The following is a 23,625-nucleotide window of genomic DNA, read 5'->3' on the forward strand; positions in this document are numbered from 1 at the left end:
CCATAATTCTAAAAAATTCCCGGTTTTTTCCTGGTTTTCTCCCGGATGAAAATGTTCCCGGGTTTTTCCCAGATCTCTCGGTTGTCCCGGGTCGTATACACCCTGTAGAAGATGAAAACGTGCCCTTGAAATGCAGCGAACAGTTGAAACTAGCCAATAGTGTGGAATTGAACACTTTGTTTCAAACAAACTGGCTGCCTCAGCGGAAAAGATCAATAAAAGCCGAATTACTTCAGCAAAGCGACAAAAGTAACTTCATTGTTCTGCAAGATAATTAATGCTTGACTGTCAGAGAGGTGGAAATTGTATTAAAATCTGGAACTAATGACATATTTTAATCTTCCATAATTGTGTGAACGTATTTTAATTCACTTGATATCTCCCAGCCACAGAAACCACTCTCTTTCATTTGACATGACAGCAGTGAACAAAGAGGAAACAGCAAAGTCACTAAATGTGAACACAGATCACCCCCCCCCCCCCCCCCGTTCCTCGAGCGCTTGAGATAGGGCGTCAAAAAAAACTTTTCAAAAAATGTTCATTTTGTAGAGCACTTCTTCCTGAAGAGTCCTATGCATAAAACATGTAACTTCGAACGAAGAAATTTAAGACGCGTTATTTGGTCTTAAGTGTGCTGAAGTGCAGTGCCACGCCTCTTCACACAGCGTTCTCTTACTGCACTGCACGTCACTGCACTTCGCACTGTGGGACTCAAATGTGTATTTTGTAACGGATGCCATCGAAGTACATTCAGGACAGCGAAAATTAAAATGTCCTTTGATTTTAAACAAAATAACCTCGCAATTAATACTGGATGGAATTATTTGTAACCGGAAGAAGAAGAACTCTTCAGAAAATCTGGATTCTTTACTGCCTAATAGCTGATAACTTTCTGTTCTGTGTGACATAGAATGAAATACAGGATACACAAAACCAGGTAAGACAAGAGATAAGCAAGACAGTACATATTTCTTCAATCCGTGCGTTCTTTTCTCACTAATCTCGCTCTAGCTTTACACGCCGTGCTTTCCTTTCTGCGAAAGAATCTGTTACCTCATCAAAATTCGTCAAATGTTTTGCTACAAGAAAAATCGAAGTGTTGTCTAATACTCAAAAAGCTTTTAATACAAATATTACCAAAGACTGGTGTGGTTTCTCGATCTCATTACGTCTATAGTCACTGTTTGCAGGACGAAAGAAAATAGGCCTTTCTAATATTGCAGCAACTGTAACACACACCAAACAAGCGAGATTGTTTTGGTAATCATGGTCATTTTTATAATACGGCAGAATATAACTCTGCCAAGTAATAATATGAAATGCCTGTTTGGCCTACCACAAGCGAAAAGCTTTGTGTTAGGAAATAGTTTCATGTTTCATTCGTAAGCTCCAATTTCTTAAGCATGAGATCGAAAAGTAGAAAAGTAGTAGTGCGAAATTTTTGTATAAATTTGGAACCGCCCCGTTTCTTCTCCTTCCTCGTTCTAACAAAAGCTTCTCATCCCTAATTCTGTAACTATTCCTATCATTGTCAAAGCTCATTCTCCAGTCAACTCTACTAACTCTGCCAGAATCACCGGTTTAGTAATTATCCAGCGATTATTCTCCGGTTAGGCGTTATTACGTGTTCGTACAACGCGTTTTCCGCACTACTCCCAGAATGGAACTTAAGCGGCTGCTAACCAGGAAATGTACAACTTGCCCTCTCTAGTGTAGCGACCTGGTCAAAAACTTTGTCGAACTTTCATTTTCTTTGATACAGCGACAAGATAATACGTTAATATTTCGTATCTGGATAATACGTTAATATTTCGTATCTGTTATTCCTGTCGGTCGTTCATTTCCACTCTGGTAGTCTGAATCTATGGACGTAGCTATTCGCTCATCATCTGCATACCAGTCAGTCACACACACACACTACATTCACCCGTGCGGCTTTATTCCGCTCAGCTCGTGTAGCCCCGTCCCCTTTTGTCTGCAGGAAAGTTTATTTCCAGATGCGACGAGGATTCCCCTGGCAGGTACATCACGTACACTATGCACGCATTCAAAAATCAACTTACGATTCATTCAGAAATCAACTTAGAATGTGATCAAAAATGTTCAAAAATCAACAGCGATGAGCTTCAAACTCTTTTGAATAATCGATAGACCAATGTGCTCTAGATGCTAGGTCCTTTGTGAAACAAGGTTATTTTTCCTGAACAATACGAACAATACGTAACTACAGTTGAGTGACTGAACTGAACGTAATTCTCACTGCAAATACAGAGAACGAGAAATCTTCTGCGTATGCGCTCAATCTTCAAAATATCATAGCCAAAAAATTGAGAAAGGAGTAATGTTTAATGGCAACTGTAACCTCTATCCAAAAACTGAAGGAATCTGTATTTTATTTTATTTACTATATCGGCTGGTTAATGCCAAAATAAGCAGTACTGCGAGGGTAAGACTTGGGCACGTGTGGTAACAACTCACCGGAAGCGAGAGACGGCTGCGTCATCGGGTGGAGGGGTGTGTCGAGCAGACGTGGGAGGCGCAGCTGCAGCAGGAGTCCGGCTGTGGCCGCTGTGGGGTTGACTGTCAGAGTTGGGGGTGGACCCGCCCCCTGTGGCGGTCGGCGAGCTGCACAGAGAAACACTGTGTGGGTGGGCGTGTTCACACAGGGGCTCACTGCAGGCGGTACAGCTGAGGGACTGTCCACCGGGGCAACAGAACACTCAGTGCCAACAACACCAGCCCCTCACTTAACCTGACTGTGCCACCAATTAACTGATCTTTTTCTGCACTACTTCTGCTACATTCCCCATCGGCGTAGCCTAAGATGCAAAACAACAAATTGTTCACCATGAAGCATAAACCAAATCCCAAACATAAGGGCCAACAATTTTGCTGCCCTCACAGAACAACTATCAGACAGAATTTAGAAGCAGTTACAGTCAACTGGCTGCTACTTTTGGTTGTGAGGTAATTTGAAAACTGATATATGGATGCTGAATTATATCACTGGAGGAAGAGAGAGAGAGAGAGAGAGAGAGAGAGAGATCCAGCGATAGAGAAACAAACTGATAAGTTGGGGTATCAACTTACTGTTGAAACAATATGGTCATGGATATGCAGGCGCTGTTTGATGTGAAGCCCAAGGGAATGAAGAAGATGGACAAGAATTACAAGAGCTATGCTATAAAAGTTATCAAGAGTATATTCAAAATCTGCATTTGAGTAAAGCAAATAGAACTGTATATATGCATGTAATGTCTCCACAATTCGATTCATTGAAAAGACAGCAGTGGTGATGTGTTTCTTAAACAACAATTTTCGTGTTGAGCAGTTTGCAGTAGAGGCCACCATTAAAAGAAAAAATATGGGTTACGCAGTGTATGCAATTTTATCTGATGGACAATGTTTACAACTTGTGAAGTAACCTGTAGTCTATTGAATATGGATTTTTTTTTAAATTGAAAAGGAAACAAAATAGACTTGTATGGAGCATATGTATCCGAGAGACAGAGGCAACAAATGATAGCTGGATGGAAACGTCACATCAATACTGACGTTGTGGGAGATATGTCGTACACCTGTAGGTGGACAGCGAATGTAATCTGCTGTATCCCAGTAGCGGAAAACCTCATAGGATTCCGTGGACGACCTCTGGTAACGCCATGGGGAACTTCAAACACGACAGGGGGGGGGCAGAGATTTCCTGTCTGTTTAGTGAAAGGGAATGCACGGAAAAAATTCGGGGCGATAGCTGAACAGAGACGAGAAGGAAATGTGATTGTAAGGCACTGCATCGAGTGTGACAATGTTACTGTGCTGGCTGGAGTATTCACTTCTTGTTTGCCCCCAGTGTGCATGAGTAGCCCCAGTGCTCATAGCTCCTGCTTTACTGGACATCTCAGTGAGTCACACCCTGCTCTTTGGGGCCAGTCACCCAGGGGTAGCGTCTTTTTTAGTAATCAGGAAAGTCCTCAGTCCCAGGTTTGAACCTCACCATCACTTGAATTTTGAATACGAATCATCAGCATTGGTGTCTGAAGACTTTTCCAGCATCAGGTGTCACCCTCTTTCAGCCAACAGCCTTTCCAAAGAGGGCGGAGGGGCCGACAGAGGTTCACGGCACTCTCTTTCCCTTGAGGTCTGAAACTGCTCCTAAATGAGGAACAATTGGCAATGATCAACAACGTGAGGATACAAAAGGCAATGTAAACCACTGCTTAAAGATACATAACGTCCGTCAATGAGGCATGTGACTCATTAAGTCTGTGCTGTACAGACTCTCCATTGGCAAGACTAGTCCCCCATTCAAACCTCCAGGCGAGGAGGCACAAGGAGGAGGTGACCATGGGAAAAAAGTTGAGTAATCAACAAAAGGATAACAATCTACGAGTCGTCATGTGGAAAGTAAGGAATTTGTATGTGGTTGAGAAGCTAGAAAATAAGAAAAGGGAAATGCTGAGGACGTATCTAGCTGTAGTGCGTGTCAGTGACGCGTAAAGGAAAAGGAAAAGGAAAAGGGAAAGGAAAAGGAAAAGGAAAAGGGAAAGGGAAAGGGAAAGGGAAAGGGAAAGGGAAAGGGAAAGGGAAAGGGAAAGGGAAAGGGAAAGGGAAAGGGAAAGGGAAAGGGAAAGGGAAAGGGAAAGGGAAAGGGAAAGGGAAAGGGAAAGGGAAAGGGGAAAGGGAAAAGGGAAAGGGAAAGGGGAAAGGGGAAAGGGGAAAGGAAAAGGGAAAGGGGAAAAGGGAAAGGGGAAAGGGAAAGGGGAAAAGGGAAAGGGGGAAAGGGAAAGGGAAAGGGAAAGGGAAAGGGAAAGGGAAAGGGAAAGGGAAAGGGAAAGGGAAAGGGAAAGGGAAAGGGAAAGGGAAAGGGAAAGGGAAAGGGAAAGGGAAAGGGAAAGGGAAAGGGAAAGGGAAAGGGAAAGGGAAAGGGAAAGGGAAAGGGAAAGGGAAAGGGAAAGGGAAAGGGAAAGGGAAAGGGAAAGGAAAGGATTTCTGGTCGTATGAGAATAGGGTAGTAGCAATAGCAGCAGATAACAGGAGTAGGATTCAGTATCAATAGAAAGGCAGGGCAGTAAGTGAGATACTGTGAACGGATGAGTATAGAATCGAAAGCAAACCAACAACATCCATAGTTCAGGTATACATGATGACGTCGCAAGTTGAAGGTGAAGAGAGAGAAAGTATGAGGATATTGAACAGGTAATTCGGTACATATGTGATAGTCATGGAGGGATTGAAACGCAACCGTAGGCGAAGGAGTAGAAGAAACGGTTACACGAGAATATGTACTTGATAATAGGAATAGGAGAGAAGTAAGGCTAGTTAAGTTCAATAGTAAATTTATCCTAGTAATAGCTGGTATAGTCTATTCAAGAATCTTGAGACAAGGGGGTATACTTGAGAAAGGACCGAAACATGGGAGGTTTAAAGTCAGATTTTTAAATCAGATACTGGACTGTAAAGCATACCCAGGAGTAGATTTAGACTCATAACAATTTAGCAATGATGAAGAGTAGGCTGAATTTTACGAGACTCGTCAGGAGCAATCGATGTACAAAGAAGTGGAATACAGTAGTACTAAGGAAAGAAGAGATGAGATTTATGTTCTCTGAGGCTACAGATACTGCGATAATTAACAGCTCAATAGTTGGAAAGAAAAACGTAGGTACAAAGAAGCTAACTGCGAAGAAACCATGGGAAACATAAGAAATCCTTCAGTTGATCAATCAAAGACAGAAGTTCAAAAATATTCAGGAAAATCAGTAATTGAGAAGTATGTCACTTAAGGATGAAATGAATAGGAAGTGCAGAGAAGCTAACGTGAAATGGCTGCACGAAAAATGTGAAGAAATCAAAGAAGAAATGGTTCTTGGGACGACTGACGCAGCATATAGAAAATTCAAAGCAATCTTCCACGGAATTAAAAGCAAGCGTGGTAACATTAAGAGCACAATGGGAATTCCAGTGTTAAATACAGAGGCGAGATCGGATAGTTGGAAGGAGTACACTGAAGGCCTCCCTGATTGGAACAACTTGTCTGATGGCGTGACAGAAGAACAAACAGAAGTCGGTATGGAAAATATTGGTGATTAGAATCAGATTTTAAAAGCGCTTTGGAAAATTTAAGATCAAAGAAGGCAAAAGGTATAGACAACATTCAATCAGAAGTTCTAAAATCATTGGAGGAGGTGGCAAAAGGTCTATTCTCACTGGTGTGTAGAATGTATGAGTCTGGCAATATACAATCTGACTGAGAGAGAAATATAACCTGCACGATTTGGAAGACTGCAAGAGCAGAGAAGTGTGAGAATTATCGCACAATCAGCTTAACAGCTCTAGCATCCCAGTTGCTAAGAAGGATAATACACAGGAGAACGGAAAAGAAAATTTACGTTCCTAAAGTTCATAGGATTTGTGGTCCTGGCGAAAGCGTTCGGCAATATCAAATGTTGCAAGATGTTTGAAATTCTGAGAAAAATACGGGTAAGGCAGAGGAGAAGAGTAATTTGCAATATGTACAAGAGACAAGAAGGTAAATTAACAGTGGAAGACCAAGAGCGAAGTATTCGGGTTAAAAAGGGTGTCAGACAGGGATGTAATCTTTCGCCTCTACTGTTCAATCTATATACCGAAGAAGCGATGACGGAAATAAAGGAAAGATTGAAGAGTGGAATTAAAATTCAGGGTGAAATGATATAAGATTTGTTGATGACTGATTCCCTCAGTGACTGTGAAGAAGAATTACAGGGTTTGCTGAATGGAATGAACAGTCTAATGAGTACATAACAGGGAATCAGAGTAAATCAGAGAAAGGCGAAATTGATAGAAGCAGTAGAAGTGAAAACAGCGAGAGACTTAGCATCGTGACTGATGATCAGTAATTAGATCAAGTTAAGGTGTTACGCAACGTAGGCAGCAAAGAAACCCATGACGAACAAAGCAAGGACGACGTCAAATTCACACTAGCGCTGCCAAAAAGGGAATCGTGCTTACCTGGCTTCTGCAGGTGGCTCACCGAGCATACTGCAGACTTCAATGACTTCTTGCGGGTACTCGAGCACAGCGTCCGCACAGCCCCGCGTGGCCATCACCTGCAGGTGGTCCTTTATGAAGGCGACGGCAGCCCTGGTGGCGTCCGGGCACGAGTGCCTCACTGCCGTGACGGCCGTCACCGCTGCGGTCTCGACGGCCAACTGCGAGATCAGCTGCCGCTCGCAGGCAGCCTTCAGGGCCGACAAGCCGTACTTGTCGGCCGCCGAGAGCAGCTGGGCGGCCGTGTCGGGCAGCTGGGGGGCCTGCAGGGTATACGTGTAGGCGACCAGGAGCTTCAGCACCGGGCCCTCCACGTCGTCGATGCTCACCTGGCCGCAGCTGGCCTCCAGCATGTCGTGCGCGAACATCGCTGCGAACACGGGGCTCGCGGCTGCCAACACGGCCCTGTGAGCCGCCACCCTCGTCTCGCCCGCCACCAGCGTCACCAGGGCGTCTTCACCCCCATCTACCAGGGCGGCCAGGGCCTCGGTTGTGTTGTTCTGAACCTCCGTAACTGCCGACATGGTGGGTGGTCCTGAAACACAGTGCCACTGAGCAGCCCTCACACTGCACCCTCAACACTTGTACGAGGCGCATGCATACCTGTATGAAACAGCAGCTGTGAAAGTGTTGTCCACCCTAAATCAATTGCAACGTCACCAGTTTCCTTAAAATGACAAGGGCCCGTACTGCTTCGCGATCACCTAAGGTTTGTAACTACCACTGCAGTGCTGTGATAGACTGCTTTCACCTTGTAAAAATGTTATCGTTCTCAGTCAAAAGATGGTTTATTTATGTCTCAGCAAAAAAATTAGCAAAGCAACAAACGTGTTTCAGCCATAAAGTTACACGACTTATATTTAAATCCAAGTTGGTGGCACCTCTAACTAGGAAAAATTTTCTTCCTCCTTATCTCAAGTTCCTCAGATCCGTGACACCTGATCAGAAGCAATGTACATGTAATGCAGAAATCAGTTTCCTCGGTGAATGTCTCAGGGTAGGCACGATTAAACTTGACCGGCCACCGTGGCCGAGTGGTTCTAGGCGCTTCAATCCGGAACCACGCGCCTGCTACGGTCACAGGTTCCAATCCTGCCTCGGGCATGGGTGTGTGTGATGTCCTTAGGTTAGTTAGGTTTAAGTAGTTCTAGGTTCTATTGGACTGATGACCTCCGATGTTAAGTCCCATAGAGGTCAGAGCCATTTGAGCAGTTTTGAACCACTAGTCTAAATTCATTGGTATGTTTAACTCTCCTTTGAACAGATTGATACCTGCGTCTTCTTTCTTCAGAAAAAGATGCAGCGCCCACCTCCGTGGTAAAGAATGCTGCATAATACAATCATAAATCATGTCGCCATTTTATCCGATTGTTGCGAGCTACGGTGTACCCAGGTATTTCCAGGTTGAGCAGTTTAGGAATGAAACTCGTTGCCTCCATTTCCAGAGCATGTGTTGTGGAACTTTCGCACAAATATAAATTTGCATCTCCTTTTGGCGTGGACGTGTTTGTATAGCATCTTTGCCCCACAGAACGTTCGGATAGTTATTAGATGACAGATATGTCATGGTTAAACCAAAGTAAGCTCTATCACAGCTCCGACATCACTCTTGACTCTCCTGGTCGTATGAGGGGGCAAACGACGGAGTCAGTGAAATAGTTCCACACCCTACAGTGTGAACTGGTTTCCTTGATTCAGACAAGTGGGTTTCGCGAGCACGGCGTCCACTTTTTTCGAATCGTCCCGAATTAGCACCTCCATTCCACCAGCGTAAGAGGTCTGCCGGACCGTTACGGTGCCGGGAGAGCGCCTAAGGATTCGTCCCAAGGCTTCTGTCACGCCAGCTCGACGTGGATGGAGACGCCGAGGCAGTGCTGAACAGAGCGTAGCGCCGGAGGTCAGCGCAGGGTCGCAGGCCAACACGTACACTGCAGGCCTCTGGAAGCCACCCGACCAACCCAAGTCTTCCTTTCCCATCCCTCATTAGTTAATTGTACATTTGCTTGCGTTTTATATCGCTTTGCCGTTTTTTTCGCCTCGCCATACCAAGTATGCACTCAATGTTATAGGCTCAAAACTCTTGACACTGGCGTTGTAATCGCAAAATGAACGACTTTTTACTGTTGTTTACAGGTATTGTTACCGTATTTTCCTACATCCAAGTGGTGCTGCATGTAAATAAACGAAGCGGTAAAAGCTGTAAAGCGGTTTACATTTCCATACAGTCTTCGAGCATCGATATGTTCCTCGTCTAAGAATCAGACGTCATTGTCTTATAAATGTTTAATGTATCCTGAGATCAGTGGTGTAGTATTCTACTTTATTGTGACACTCGCAATGCGACAGTAGTTTACACTGAGCTTCCGCAGAGTCTTTCACTCAAACGGTTTTCTAGGTCATCACAACTTTGTCGAGATACTGAGCGGGATCGCGTCTGAATTATTAGTAGACAGAGAGCCATGGTCCCGATCACCTTCAGCATATTTTGGAGACACAATCTTCGTGCGTGTCTGCGCCATGTAACCGGCAGAGAAACGTGTGTGAAATGCAAGTAGTGGACTGGATATGCAGGCCGTGGCGGTGAGACTCTCTGGAGTCACATTCGGGAGGACAGTGGTTCGACCACACACCGTGCAGTGGTCTGCAGCAGGTCTGCAGACGAAGGGCGAATGAGTGGATGTGGCTGCTTGTCATTTGTGTCTTCTGCACGGGTTTTCTGTTTGCTGTCCACCCACACAGGTTTTTCTTCATAGAGTCTCTCTCAATAGGAGTTCCGTGATGGTGCCTCTGGTTTGGAGCCGAGTGGAAGGCTTAAACCAGAGGCTCAGACGATTCTGCGGAGATTTGGGGTGCAAATTTCTCGACCTCCGCTATCGGGTGGAGAAACGTAGGGCCCCCCTGAATAGGTCAGGCGTGCACTACACGTGAAGCGGCTACAAGGGTAGCGGACTATGTGTGGAGTGCACATGGGGGTTTTTTAGGTTAGAGAATTCCCTCCCTAGGACCGACAGGATGCCTCCTGAGACGCGGCAAGGTAGGAGTAGGCAAAATGCAACAGGGAATAACAATATTAATGTGCTAATAGTAAACTGCAAGAGCGTCTATAGAGGTCCCAGAACTGTTCTCATTAATAAACGGTCATAACGCCCATATAGTACTAGAGACAAAGGTGCCTGAAACTAGACGTAAACAGTAATTAAATCCTAAACTTTGATTGGAATGTATACCGCAGAGACAGCCTGGACAGTCAAGGGGTGAGGCGTGTTTATAGTGATAAGAAGTGCTATAGTATCGAAGGAAATTGACGGAGATCCGGAATGTGAAATGATTTGGGTGTAGGTCACGGTTAAAGTAGGCTCAGACATGGTAATTGGATGTCTCTATAGGCCCCCTGGCTCAGCAGCTGTTGTGGCTGAGCACCTGAAGGATAATTTAAAAAATATTTCGAGTAGATTTCCCCACAATGTTATAGTTCTGGGTGGAGATTTTAATTTGCCGGATATAGACTGGGAGACTGAAACATAGATAACGGGTGGCAGGGACAAAGAATCCAGTGAAATTTTTGTAAGTGCTTTATCTGAAAACTACCTTGAGCAGTTAACAGAGAACTGACTCGTGGCGATAACATATTGGACCACCTGGTCACTGGACTCGCATTCGGAAGGACGACGGTTCAATCCCGCGTCCGGCCATCCTGATTTAGGTTTTCCGTGATTTCCCTAAATCAATCCAGGCAAATGCCGGGATGGTTCCTCTGAAAGGGCACGGCCGACTTCCTTCCCCATCCTTCCATAATCCGCTGAGACCGATGACCACGCTGTCTGGTCTCCTTCCCCCAACCAACCAACCAACCAACCACCTGGTGACAAACAGACCCGAACTATTTGAAACGGTTAACGCAGAACAGGGAATAGGCCATCATAAAGCGGTTACGGCATCGATGATTTCAACCGTAAATAGAAATATTAAAAAGGTAGGAAGATTTTTCTGTTTAGCAAAAGTGACAAAAAGCAGATTACATAGTACCTGACGGCTCAACACAAAAGTTTTGTCTCACGTACAGATAGTGTTGAGGATCAGTGGACAAAGTTCAAAACCATCGTACAATATGCGTTAGATGAGTATGTGCCAAGCAAGATCGTTAGAGATGGGAAAGAGCCACCGTGGTACAACAACCGAGTTAGAAAACTGCGGAAGCGAAGGGAACTTCACAGCAAACATATACATAGCCAAAGCCTTGCAGACGAACAAAAATTACGCGAAGCGAAATGTAGTGTGAGGAGGGCTATGCGAGAGGCGTTCAATCAATTCCAAAGTAAAGTTCTATGTACTGGCTTGGCAGAAAATCCTAAGAAATTTTGGTCCTATGTCAAAGCGGTAGGCGGATCAAAACAAAATGTCCAGACACTCTGCGACCTAAATGGTACTGAAACAGAGGATGACAGACTAAAGGCCGAAATACTGACTTTTCCAAAGCTGTTTCACAGAGGAAGACTGCACTCTAGTTCATTCTCTAGATTGTCGTACAGATGACAAAATGGTAGATATCGAAATAGACGACAGAGGGATAGAGAAACAAAATCGCTCAAAAGAGGAAAGGCTGCTGGACATGATGGGATACCAGTTCGATTTTACACAGAGTACGCGAAGGAACTTGCCCCCCTTCTTGCAGCTCTGTACCGTAGGTCTCTACAAGAGCGTAGCGTTCCAAAGGATTGGAAAAGGGCACAGGTCATCCCCGTTTTCCAAGAAGGGACGTCTAACAGATGTGCAGAACTATAGACCTGTATCTCTAACGCCGATCAGTTGTAGAATTTTGAAACATGTATTCTGTTCGAGTATAATGACTTTTCTGGAAACTAGAAATCTACTCTGTAGGAATCAGCACGGGTTTTGAAAAAGACGGTCGTGTGAAACGCAGCTCGTGCTATTCGTCCACGAGACTCAGAGGGCCATAGACACGGGTTCCCAGGTAGATGCCGTGTTTCTTGACTTCCGCAAGGCGTTCGATACAGTTCCCCACAGTCGTTTAATGAACAAAGTAAGAGCATATGGACTATCAGACCAATTGTGTGATTGGATTGAGGAGTTCCTAGATAATAGAACGCAGCATGTCATTCTCAATGGAGAGAAGTCTTCCGAAGTAAGAGTGATTTCAGGTAACCCAGGGGAGTGTCATAGGACCGTTGCTATTCACTATGTACATAAATGACCTGGTGGATGACATCAGAAGTTCACTGAGGCTTTTTGCAGATGATGCTGTGGTGTATCGACAGGTTGTAACAATGGAAAATTGTACTGAAATGCAGGAGGATCTGCAGCGAATTGACGCATGGTGCAGGGAATGGCAATTGAATCTCAATGTAGACAAGTGTAATGTGCTGCGAATACATAGAAAGATAGATCCCTTATCATTTAGCTACAAAATAGCAGGTCAGCAACTGGAAGCAGTTAATTCCATAAATTATCTGGGAGTACGCATTAGGAGTGATTTAAAATGGAATGATCATATAGTTGATCGTCGGCAAAGCAGATGCCATTCATTGGAACAATCCTAAGGAAATGCAATCCGAAAACAAAGGTTACAGTACGCTTGTCCGCCCACTGCTTGAATACTGCTCAGCAGTGTGGAATCCGTACCAGATAGGGTTGATAGAAGAGATAGAGAAGATTTAACGGAGAGCGGCGCGCTTCGTTACACGATCATTTAGTAATCGCAAAAGCGTTATGGAGATGATAGATAAACTCCAGCGGAAGACTCTGCAGGAGAGACGCTCAGTAGCTCGGTACGGGCTTTTGTTAAAGTTTCGAGAACATACCTTCACCGAAGAGTCAAGCAGTATATTGCTCCCTCCTACGTATATCTCGCGAAGAGACCGTGAGGATAAAATCAGAGAGATTAGAGCCCACACAGAAGCATACAGACAATCCTCCTTTCCACGAACAATACGGGACTGGAATAGAAGGGAGAACCGATAGCGGTACCCAAGGTACCCTCCGCCACACACCGTCAGGTGGCTTGCGGAGTACAGATGTAGATGTAGATATGCAGGGCGCGGCGGTGAGACACTCTGGACTCACATTCGGGAGGACAGTGGTTCGACCACACACCGTGCAGTGGTCTGCAGCAGGTCTGCAGACCAAGGGCGAATGAGTGGACGTGGCTGCTTGTCATTTGTGTCTACTGCACGGGTTTTCTGTTTGCTGTCCACCCACACAGGTTTTTCTTCATAGAGTCTCTCTCAATAGGAGTGCCGTGATGGTGCCCTAGGAGAGGCATGACCTTTAAGGTAGCCCTACCGGTCTTCATTACCGAATGTTCCACAAATTGCAACAGGTATTTACTTGTCGGTGTGTCGTTTCCCAGAAAAACCGTGAGGTCCATCATTAAAGTTGTTTACAAGCTTTCCAATGAGTACAACTTGCATTAAACTACTTTTCAATATTATATAATTTCCAATGGTGGTCATGTTTTCTTCTACAGAGTAATTTCCGTGTGTGGGTCTCACAAGTCAGAAACGATTTCACGGTGCCATCAATTTGGAATCTTTACAGTTGCCTCATCAGTATGAATTGCAGACTTCTTTATTCTTTTTCCATCCGAATTAGAAATTAATCAGCGAAAGAACTACGCCCTCTTGGTTTATTAATGACTAAACATTTGGCTGAGCTTTTGATATATTATCAATTTCTTCCACCCCTGAGAGGCGTTTTTAATGTGATGGGGCCTTCCACTGTAATTCCACGTGTCTGATGGCATCTGGTCTTTATCAACCAACTGGTCCAGAAATAGTCAAATAATCGACGAAACTAGTTTTTCAGACAGTATTTTCTGAATAGACAGCCAACCATGGTCCAATATTTCTAAGACAATATATCGTAGTCCGGATAGATTGTTAGGTAACAATGTCTTTCTTAGTTTTTCTTAAGAGGTGACTTCTTTCCACGTTGATTAAAATGAAAATTGCAACTCGTAATCTCTGGTTCAGGAAATAATTTTCCAGCTGATGGGAATGGACATTAGCAACTTCCAGAGTCAGTATGAGAGAACAAGGTTCGATCCGAGCACATTTTTATTTGCCAAATAATAGTAAATATTAGGACTATATAGTATGTCTCAAATAGTGAGGTGCATTCTGACTCCTAACATGTACACAATTATCTTTCATGATTCAAACCAACTGTTAGCAGTGGTTAAATTGTGCTCTGTGCAAAATTCTGCCAGGCAGCTTCCCCTTTCATTCCCATAATTCAATTCATTTTCCTCCAACTTTCCTTCCACTTCGTATTCCGACTATCAATTTCGAGTGCCGCATCACAAGTTTTCATCTCGCTTAAAGATCTGAGCAATTTCTCCTCTCTCAAAAAGCATTTCCTTAATCTCTTCGTCATTTTCGGAACTAGTTGACGTGCAAGCCAGTACTTCTGTAACTGGTTTGGCTGTGTGTCTGTCCTGGCTGTGGTAGCGACTTCACTGTGCTGCTCAGAGAGCTGTCACTGAGTTTCTTTCGGATGAAAACCAGAGCATCTTCATATCCGCTTGCAGAATGTCTGAGGAGATTTGGCAGTGGACAGAAGCACCGTGAGTCGTAGTGCGAGGTGTCTGTCAGCGTCAGAAGAGCTTACTGGTGATCCACGCCTGGCCTAGCAGCGCCATCGTCGCAGCAAGGTTGTGCACATCTGGCCGACCTCCACGTGTCGGTCAGCTGGAGACGGCTGTGACTCCTGCGATGTGGGGACGTGCTCTCATTCAGGGTGACCGGTGGATCACTCAGAGCTGAACAACCCGCATCTCGCACCTTCCGACTTCCGTCTGTTTCGTCCAACGAAGGATGCACTCCACGGCAAGCAGTACACGGATGACGGGCAGGTCACTGATGCAGCAAGACGTGAGTGGTTGATCAACTGTTTATTCACTATCAGTTTAATGGAACTACCAGATGAAACTGGCCATGTCAGCTATATGAACACTTTTTCAACCACTCTCTGGGTTTGCAATGTAGCTAATTATTACGAATTGTCATCTTACATCGAAAGCGGAGCTGGGAGGAGAGCAGAATTTTGGTTCTCACGCTGGCCCAGCTGATTTCAAGTGAATAACTTCAGTACTTTCGGAGATATAAATTTTTACCCAAGGGACGACTGTGATGGATTCATCTATAGTATCAATTGAAACTACAACCAGAAGTACAGGTCCATAAAATCTAATTGTCCGGAATTTTCTTTCGTTTCATTACCACAGATTTCTGACTAAATAAAAAGTACTTTGGAAAATTATTATCTGAACGTGTTTCGGCCACGCACGTGTTTCGCAGCGTCTGAGGAGATACGTTGAAATTTTATGGAAATTAAGTAAATGTATGTGTGAGAACGTTTCTTGTACAATAGTGGAATTTGTGGCGTATGCCCGACTTAGTTTGGTTTTGTAAAAGGCATCCAGAAGGGGAGTTGAGTATTAAACTTGTAAGTAATTTATGTTGCGGAATGGAATCTAATTTTGTCTTCATTAAATTTTATTTTGTTTCGGAATTACGCGATTTCTCGTCTAAATTACCTGCAGTAATCTGACTGGCTGTTATTAAAAATACCTGAAGTACACAAGTGCTCGAAATGATCTGATTGGCTGTTTAACATATTAGCCAATAGGAATTAAGCATATCCCGTGCGTACGAGTATGGCTTTGTGCCTCCGATCTAGGAGCCGATTAAGTTGTTCGGGAGCCATCTTCTGGTAAACGCCTATGTTAAATCGCGCTGATCAAATTTATTCCAAAATAAAGAAATTTGCGCGTTTTATTGCTTCTCTTGCCGTTGACAAAGAGCGACTACAGTACTGAATATTTTCTGAAAGCTTCAGATTTGAGAGTGATTTATTTTAAGAGATATTCGCATGTGAACATTTTATTTCGTACACAAACACTGCGCGGCGTGTTTCGTGCAGATTACGAGACATATGCATTATAGGAATGTTTCTATACTGAGTCTGGGTGAGTGATTTTACTGACTTTTGTTTTCAAGGTTTATTGGAATGCCACAATTGTTAAATCAGCCCAGAATTTTTCCATTCTGCGTGCTTTTCGAGGAGCTAAGGACTGCACTGAGTGCAGGTGATTTCTGGAGGAGACAATATTCCATAAAACCACATTTAGAAAGTCTGTAGAACCAACGTCAAATCATGACTCTGCGAATACATCACAACTCCATTCGTATTGCTCTCGCACAGATCTCGAAAACAAGTTTAGACTGATTACTGCACACACACACAGAGGCACTTTAATGATTCTTCACACACCCCTGAACGTGAATGGATCATGAGAAACTCTTCGTAAGTGATACGATGGATGTACCCACTGCCATGCACTTCAGTCATTTCAAGGGTGTAGGTAAGTGAGACTCAGTTTGGGAGGAGGAAGAATCACACTACCCTTTAAAAGACTAACTGATTGGTTCCTCCAGTAAATATAAGGGCCTTGCTGCTCTCACACGTAAACAACTCGGGTAATACATAACGAGTCCGTAATTATGAGCAATACATCATCCATCCGCGGTAACTATAGACTTTGCATTACTGTACTGAAACTTCCTGCAGAGCTGAAAGGAACATTTAGAACTTAACGGTCGTTAAATACTGGAAGAAACCCATAGTGTGTGGCGTTTTCAGTCCTTATTACGACCATGTGCTCCCTCTGAACGTCATCACGTCATCAGCGCACACAAATGCAACTGTGAGGCTACATAAATTGACGGCTGTGTGTCTACCAAACGTCGGTTTTCGTCATTTGTTTTTTTTCCCCCTGTATGCAGACATCGTAAAGTGATCAATGGGCAGAATTACTGACAACAGAGTCAGTGCCCATACTGACACATACGATGAGTTTCATTATGCACTTAGTCGGGGAACTGCGATTGTGCAACATTATTGCATTGTAGGTAACATATGAGACACGTCGCCCGGCTAAAAACCAGGACGGCCTTCCTGAAAAAGACACGCGCGAGATTCTCCTGTCCTCCGGCAAAGTGGCTCTGCTTCCCCACTCAAACCACCAACCTCCGAAAACCATGCAGTCCTTAAAGGACTGCTTAAAACCTATTCGTGGCTCAAAGTCAGATCCCTCATCAGTGAAGAGCCGTCGAATGACTAATCAGTTGAGTGGAAAAAGCTAGTCAAGAGGTATCGATTATATTTATCACATCACCCACCAAATGTCTGAAGTACGGCAAGCTGCAATCATTCTGGAGTGTTCTACATGGTAGAAACAGATTTCCTCTGGAAAAAATTAACAGCAGCTACTGCACCTTACAAACACATTCCCGCTGGGAATCGAACCCGGGACCCCGTGCGCGGGAAACGAGAACGCTACCGCAAGACCGCGAGATGCGGACACCTCTTCACTGTGCTCGCAGCAGCCGGTTTCCACCAGCCTCGCCGCGTGACGTCACCCGCTGACCCTGGACTGGCGACCCGCAGTTGTCTGCACTGGGCGGACGCCCGCTTCCTGCCCACAAACCGCTGTTCCGCCGTGCCAGCGCGTCTCCTCGAAGCTTCCAGGCTTGCAGCGAAATGACGACGACGAGAAAAATCGAGAAATTGCGGCCAATACAGACGCCTTACCGAGGATCACCCTACCCACGCGCCATTCGCTAGCGTAACTGGAGTGAAAAGATAATATCAAGAGAAATGTTGTCGAGATCAGTATCTTAGTTGCCACTAATGCCCGCTGTGATACTATCAGAAACCGACAGGGTCCCCCCTCCGTTGGTAATTGTTACAGTATTACATCGGCTGCATTCTAGGGCAGGACCAGAAATTCGAGGGTATTTTAGTCAGCACGTACTCCAAACTATGTTACCTATTTCATCGTCAACACTGTCATAGTTCGACTTCTTAACGTACAATAACATCCGTTTCGTAAAAAAGCATTCCTGGGGGAACCCGTATTTCTCTCTCGTTTCTGTTCTGCCACTTAATAGCAAGCTGAATCTATCCTACCTACATGACCTGTATAAAGGTCAAAGCTGCATGTCGCTGCCTCGTGGTATCACCGAAACAACGAGAAAACTCGTTCGTTCTGAGATTAAACTGAGCACATAGAATAGTCGCCCAGAACAAGGTTGCAACCCTCATTTTTACAGAAGTTGGGTTTTACATGGAATAAGGTTCCTAACAGTAATTGGCGCAAGGTAGGGATACCGGAACTGTCTACCAACTCTTGTGTTGGCGTCAGATTGCCAAGTTTGCGTTGCACAGAACGAGGGTGTATCCATACGCAAGATGGCGGACACAGCAAGTACCGGTACACTTATTACGGTCAGTACTCAAAAACCGGTCACCTCTGTACAACATGACTGTAGAGGTCTGGTCTCTTGAGTATGGAACTGTAGCGTGTCTGCCGATTCATGTGCTTTGCATCGTCCGCCATGTTTTAGTTCGGCAAACATATTTCCATCGGTCCGTACGTGATAAAGAATTGCAGACCCATTTCTTGTTTTGAACTTTATGTCAACATGTGATGTAATAGCCTGATGTGGAAGCCGACTCCGGAAGTATTTTCTTTTCGTGTTCTAGTGACATTTCCTAGCAGTCATGTTGCAGTTTGGCAAGAATCGAAATACGAGCACCTACGGCTGTCACGACCTGACAGCTGAAGTTCAACATGGAGGAAGTACAGAGATGACTGTGAGGAACACACGAACAGAGGCAAACAGTGTAAACAACGTGTGTGTGGTTGGCGTTACGTGAAGCGTAAACGACTCACGGCTGCTGGAAAACAGTACACTACTGGCCATTAAAATTGCTACACAAAGAAGAAATGCAGATGATAAACGGGTATTCATTGGACAAATATATTATACTAGAACTGACATGTGCTTATGTTTTCACGCAATTTGAGTGCATAGATCCTGAGGATTCAGTACCCAGAACAACCGCCTGCGGCCGTAATAACGGCCTTGATACGCTTGCGCATTGAGTCAAACAAAGCTTGGAAGGTGTGTACAGGTACAGCTGCCCATGCAGCTTCAACACGAGACCACAGTTCATCAAGAGTAGTGACTGGCGTACTGTAACAGGCCAGTTGCTCGGACACCATTGACTAGACATTTTCAATCGGTGACAGATCTGGAGAATGTGCTGGCCAGGGCAGCAGTGAACATTTTCTGGATGCAGAAAGGCCCGTACAGGACCTAGAACATGGGGTCGTGGAGTATCCTGCTGAAATGTAGGGTTTCACATGGATCGAATGAAGGGAAGAGCCACGTGTCGTAACACATCTGAAATGTGACGTCCACTGTTCAAAGTGCCGTCAATGCGAACAAGAGGTGACAGAGACCTGTAACAAATGCCACCCCATACACCACGCCGGGTGATACGACAGTACGGCGATGACCAATACACGCTTCCAATGTGCGTTCACCGCGATGTCGCCAAACATGGATGCGACCATCGTGATGCTGAAACAGAACCTGGATTCATCCGACAAATGACGTTTTGCCATTCGTGCACCCAGGTTCGTCGTTGAGTACACCATCGCAGGCGCTCCTGTCTGCGGATGCAGCGTCAAGGGTAACCGCAGCCACAGTCTCCGAGCTGATAATCCGTGCTGCTGCAAACGTCGTCGAACTGTTCGTGCAGATGGTTGTTGTCTTGCAAACGTCCCCATCTGTTGACTCAGGGATCGAGACGTGGCTGCACGATCCGTTACAGCCATGCGGACAAGATGCCTGTCATCTAGACTGCTAGTGATACGAGGCCGTTGAGACCCAGCACGGCGTTCCGTATTACCCTCCTGAACCCACCGATTCCATATTCTGATAAAAGTCATTGGATCTCGACGAAAGCGAGCAGCAATGTCGCGATACGATAAACCGCAATCGTGACAGGCTACAATCCGACCTTTATCAAAGTCGGAAACGTGATGGTACGCATTTCTTCTCCTTACACGAGGCATCAGAACAACGTTTCACCAGGCAACGCCGGTCAACTGCTGTTTGTGTATGAGAAATCGGTTGGAAACTTTCTTCATGTCAGCCACCGGCGCCAACCTTGTGTGAATGCTCTGGAAAGCTTATTTGCATTTTACAGCATCTTCTTCCTGTCTGTTAAATTTCGCGTCTGTAGCACGTCATCTTCGTGGTGTAGCAATTTTAATGGCCAGTAGTGTACAGAGGTATCAAAGAAGGGGTGTTAATAGTGGCAGAATCACCAGATGAGGTATGTAGAGTAAGATTATTTTTCAAGTACTTGTTTTTTAATCTACATGTGACCCTTACAAGTGCTTGTTAGTCAAATAACGAGGTCAGTACACTTGTTTCATTGTAACTTTGTCTTTCGCGGTATAAACCTGTGTGCAACAGAATGTTTCCTTCTTCCTGAAAAAGGAAATTAGTTTTGTCTGTTACAACCTTGTTCTGAGCGGCTATTTAATTGTAATAGTAGTCTCTACTTTGCCGCTCTTTATACTGAAGTCAAGGTATTACTACCGGCAACAACTGCAAAGTAAAGCTTACTCACTTCATAGAACAGTACGTATGTCACTGGATACGCGATGTTCTGTGGCTGCAGGTCCTAGCGCATTTAGACGAGCCTCGAAATAAAACACGACGCTGTCTTCAGCTTTAGAAATGACTTCGACAGCTCAGGGACATTACACAGCTGAGTGTACCTGGCGTCAACATGACAGCGACTACATTCTTAGACCCAAATCCTACGCATTAGATCGCATGCATTACGACAATTCCAAGCGTAAGAACTAGGAAAAACAAATAAAAGGTAATTGTCATCGTCAAACAGGAAAGCGGGACTATGACATACGACATATTTCTTTTAACGATAGCTTACTCACGACCATTTATGCTTCTGCTCTCTCTCTCTCTCTCTCTCTCTCTCTCTCTCTCTCTCTCTCTCTCTCACACACACACACACACACACACACACACACACTCAGCATTAATAAAGTAATTATACAATAGTCTACACAAATGAAGTAGTGGTCGGTATTATTTCGAAAGTACGAGTATCGTGAAAGTCTGTGGTGATTTGATGTATTTAACTTGTTGAACTGTATTGCCAATGAAGGCAGATCTAATTACATGGCGATGTCTTTCGAACGACGTGATCTCTTCCTCTCACAAAGCACAAACGGCCAGCTGCCGTATTCCTGTCGCGCGCATTATACTCAGCTCACTGAGCAATGTGTTGTCACCTATCAACTGTTTACTTTTCTCAGCAACAACCGTTTTATTCGCGAATCGCATTGTCAGTTTGCAAGCCGTTAAGTCAGTAACCAGTATATGGCATGTGCGTCTCGTATTGCCCGACGGCTACGCTCGTCATTATTTTAATACTACTCAGATGAAGAAAAGGAATAAAATACTTTGTAAAGTTTCCATTCCAGTCGCTCAGTGTTAAAAATACGATGGGTTATGGGATTCAATCACAATTCCAACAGCATTGGCGGTTTATTTTTGTGTCAATTGCTAACCTTTCCTAATTCGAAGAAGCATCACTATTTTGTGAGTAACGGTCACATTCGTCTTGTTGACCGGTTTAATTGTACTTCTTGCCAAAACACACTATAATTTTAACATTCATTTTTGGAACAGCTACTGTGAAAGAATTCTGAAAGTGTCTCATTAAACAAGTAATTGGCGACCAGAGAGCTCAATACGAGGTGTGGCTAGAAAAAAAACCGGACTAGTACTGGTGAAACAATAAAACGAATGCAATAAGGCTGAAAGTTGCGTGGCCTGTCACGTGACTCTCGCTGCGCCTACTGCTCGAGTTTCATCTGCCTCCTGCACTCAGTCTGCCCGTGGCGTCTGTTTTAAGTAGTTGACGTTTCGTCTGTGCGTCGGAAAATGTTGAGTGTACAGAAAGAACAGCGTGTTAACATCAAATTTTGTTTCAAACTAGGAAAATCTGCAAGTGAAACGTTTGTAATGTTACAATAAGCGTACGGCGATGATTGTTTATCGCGAACACAAGTGTTTGAGTGGTTTAAACGATTTAAAGATGGCCGCGAAGACACCAGTGATGACACTCGCACTGGCAGACCATTGTCAGCAAAAACTGATGCAAACATTGAAAAAATCGGTAAACTTGTTCGACAAGATCGCCGTTTAACAATGAGAGCAGTGTCTGAGTTAACAGGAGTTGACAAGGAAAGTGTTAGGCAGATTCTTCATGAAAGTTTCAACATGAACAAAGTGTGTTCAAAAATGGTTCCAAAGTGTCTCACAATTGAACAGAAGGAACGCCGAAGAATGATTTGTTCTGACATCCTGGAAAACATTGAAAGTGATCCCACCTTCTTACAAAATGTTATTACTTGAGATGAATCGTGGTTTTTTACTTAAGATCCCGAAACTAAACGCCAGTCGATGCATTGGAAAACTCCTGGTTCTCCACGACAAAAAAAAAGCACGAATGTCAAAATCGAAATTCAAGGCAATGATGATTGTTTTTTTTTTTTGACATCAAAGGGATTGTGCACATTGATTGGGTACCAGAGGGACAAACAGTGAATCAGCATTACTACATTAGCGTCCTGGCTACCCTACGGGAGCGAGTACGGAGAAAACGGAACGATTTGTGGAGAAAAAAGTCATGGATCCTTCACCAAGACAATGCCCCAGCTCACAGTGCGTTGTCAGTGAAGACGTTTTTGGCAAAACACAACATTCCCATCTTAGATCATCCACCCTACTCACCTGATTTGGCCCCCTGTGACTTTTTTCTTTTCCCTAAAGTCAAGTCAGCTTTGAAAGGAACTAGATTTGAGACTGTTGAAGCAGTAAAAGAAAAAGCGACGGAAGTAATGGATGTTCTTACCGAAAATGATCTGCAGCATTGCTATGAAAAGTGGAAAATTCGTATGGAGCGGTGTAGAGACCGAGGAGGAGAGTACATTGAAGGAGATAACATGAAATTGTAAATAATTGTAAATAAATGTTTTTTCCAGCATCAGTCCGGTTTTTTTCTAGCCGCACCTCGTAGCTTACGAAGAACCTCATTGTGTCGATTTGTGGTATAGTTCAATTCTTTTATCTTGGCGGCTCGCGCATGCCCGCCCAGACGCGGGAGATTGCTGCGTTGCCAGTTGCACACACAAAGAGAAGCAGCGCCATAGTATAGTATAGTTCGCAAACTTACGTTTAGGGGGGAGCGCGCAGTTTATGAAGTAAAGCCGCCACGGCCGCATTAACCCTTTCGCTGCTGCAGACACGTGCTCCCCGCATTCCGTGCTGTGCGCGATTTTGTCATCACTGCACTGCTCGCCTGTGCAGACACATGGTGTTCCCACTGCTTTGACACACTTATCCGATTTCACATAATCTATCTGGCCCAAATATTTGATTTTAACACATCATCTTCACTGATAACTTCCCCCCGTAACTGACGATTTTGTTTCGATGTTCAACGCAGTTATTGCGCAGATTAAGTGTAGTAAACCATTGCACGAAATTTTGAAGCGTTTGCAGAGGCAAAAGTCCACAGCGTATACTTTCCGTATAGTCGATTTTAGTTGCCACTAGAAATTTCAAATAATTACATTCAAACGAATGAAATTCATGAAGACACTTCGATATTGTTTTTAAA

The 23,625-nt window shown here is 44.4% G+C and overlaps 1 protein-coding gene across 2 annotated transcripts in view; it reads right to left on the reverse strand.

The window, feature by feature from the left end:
* Nucleotides 1-23,625, reverse strand: part of LOC124719962 (poly [ADP-ribose] polymerase tankyrase-like) — a 74,669-nt gene that overhangs the window by 11,966 nt on the left and 39,078 nt on the right. For both annotated transcript variants that reach the window (XM_047245176.1, XM_047245177.1), the window contains exons 2-3: nt 6,991-7,564; nt 2,479-2,625 (exon numbers count right to left, since the gene is read on the reverse strand). In XM_047245176.1, coding sequence (XP_047101132.1) covers nt 2,479-2,625; nt 6,991-7,553 — 710 coding nt within the window. In that variant the 5' untranslated portion in view covers nt 7,554-7,564. The remainder of the gene's footprint in view (nt 1-2,478; nt 2,626-6,990; nt 7,565-23,625) is intronic.

The sequence above is a fragment of the Schistocerca piceifrons genome, chromosome 11 (assembly GCF_021461385.2).
Source record: "Schistocerca piceifrons isolate TAMUIC-IGC-003096 chromosome 11, iqSchPice1.1, whole genome shotgun sequence".
Classification (NCBI taxonomy): Eukaryota; Metazoa; Arthropoda; class Insecta; order Orthoptera; family Acrididae; genus Schistocerca; species Schistocerca piceifrons.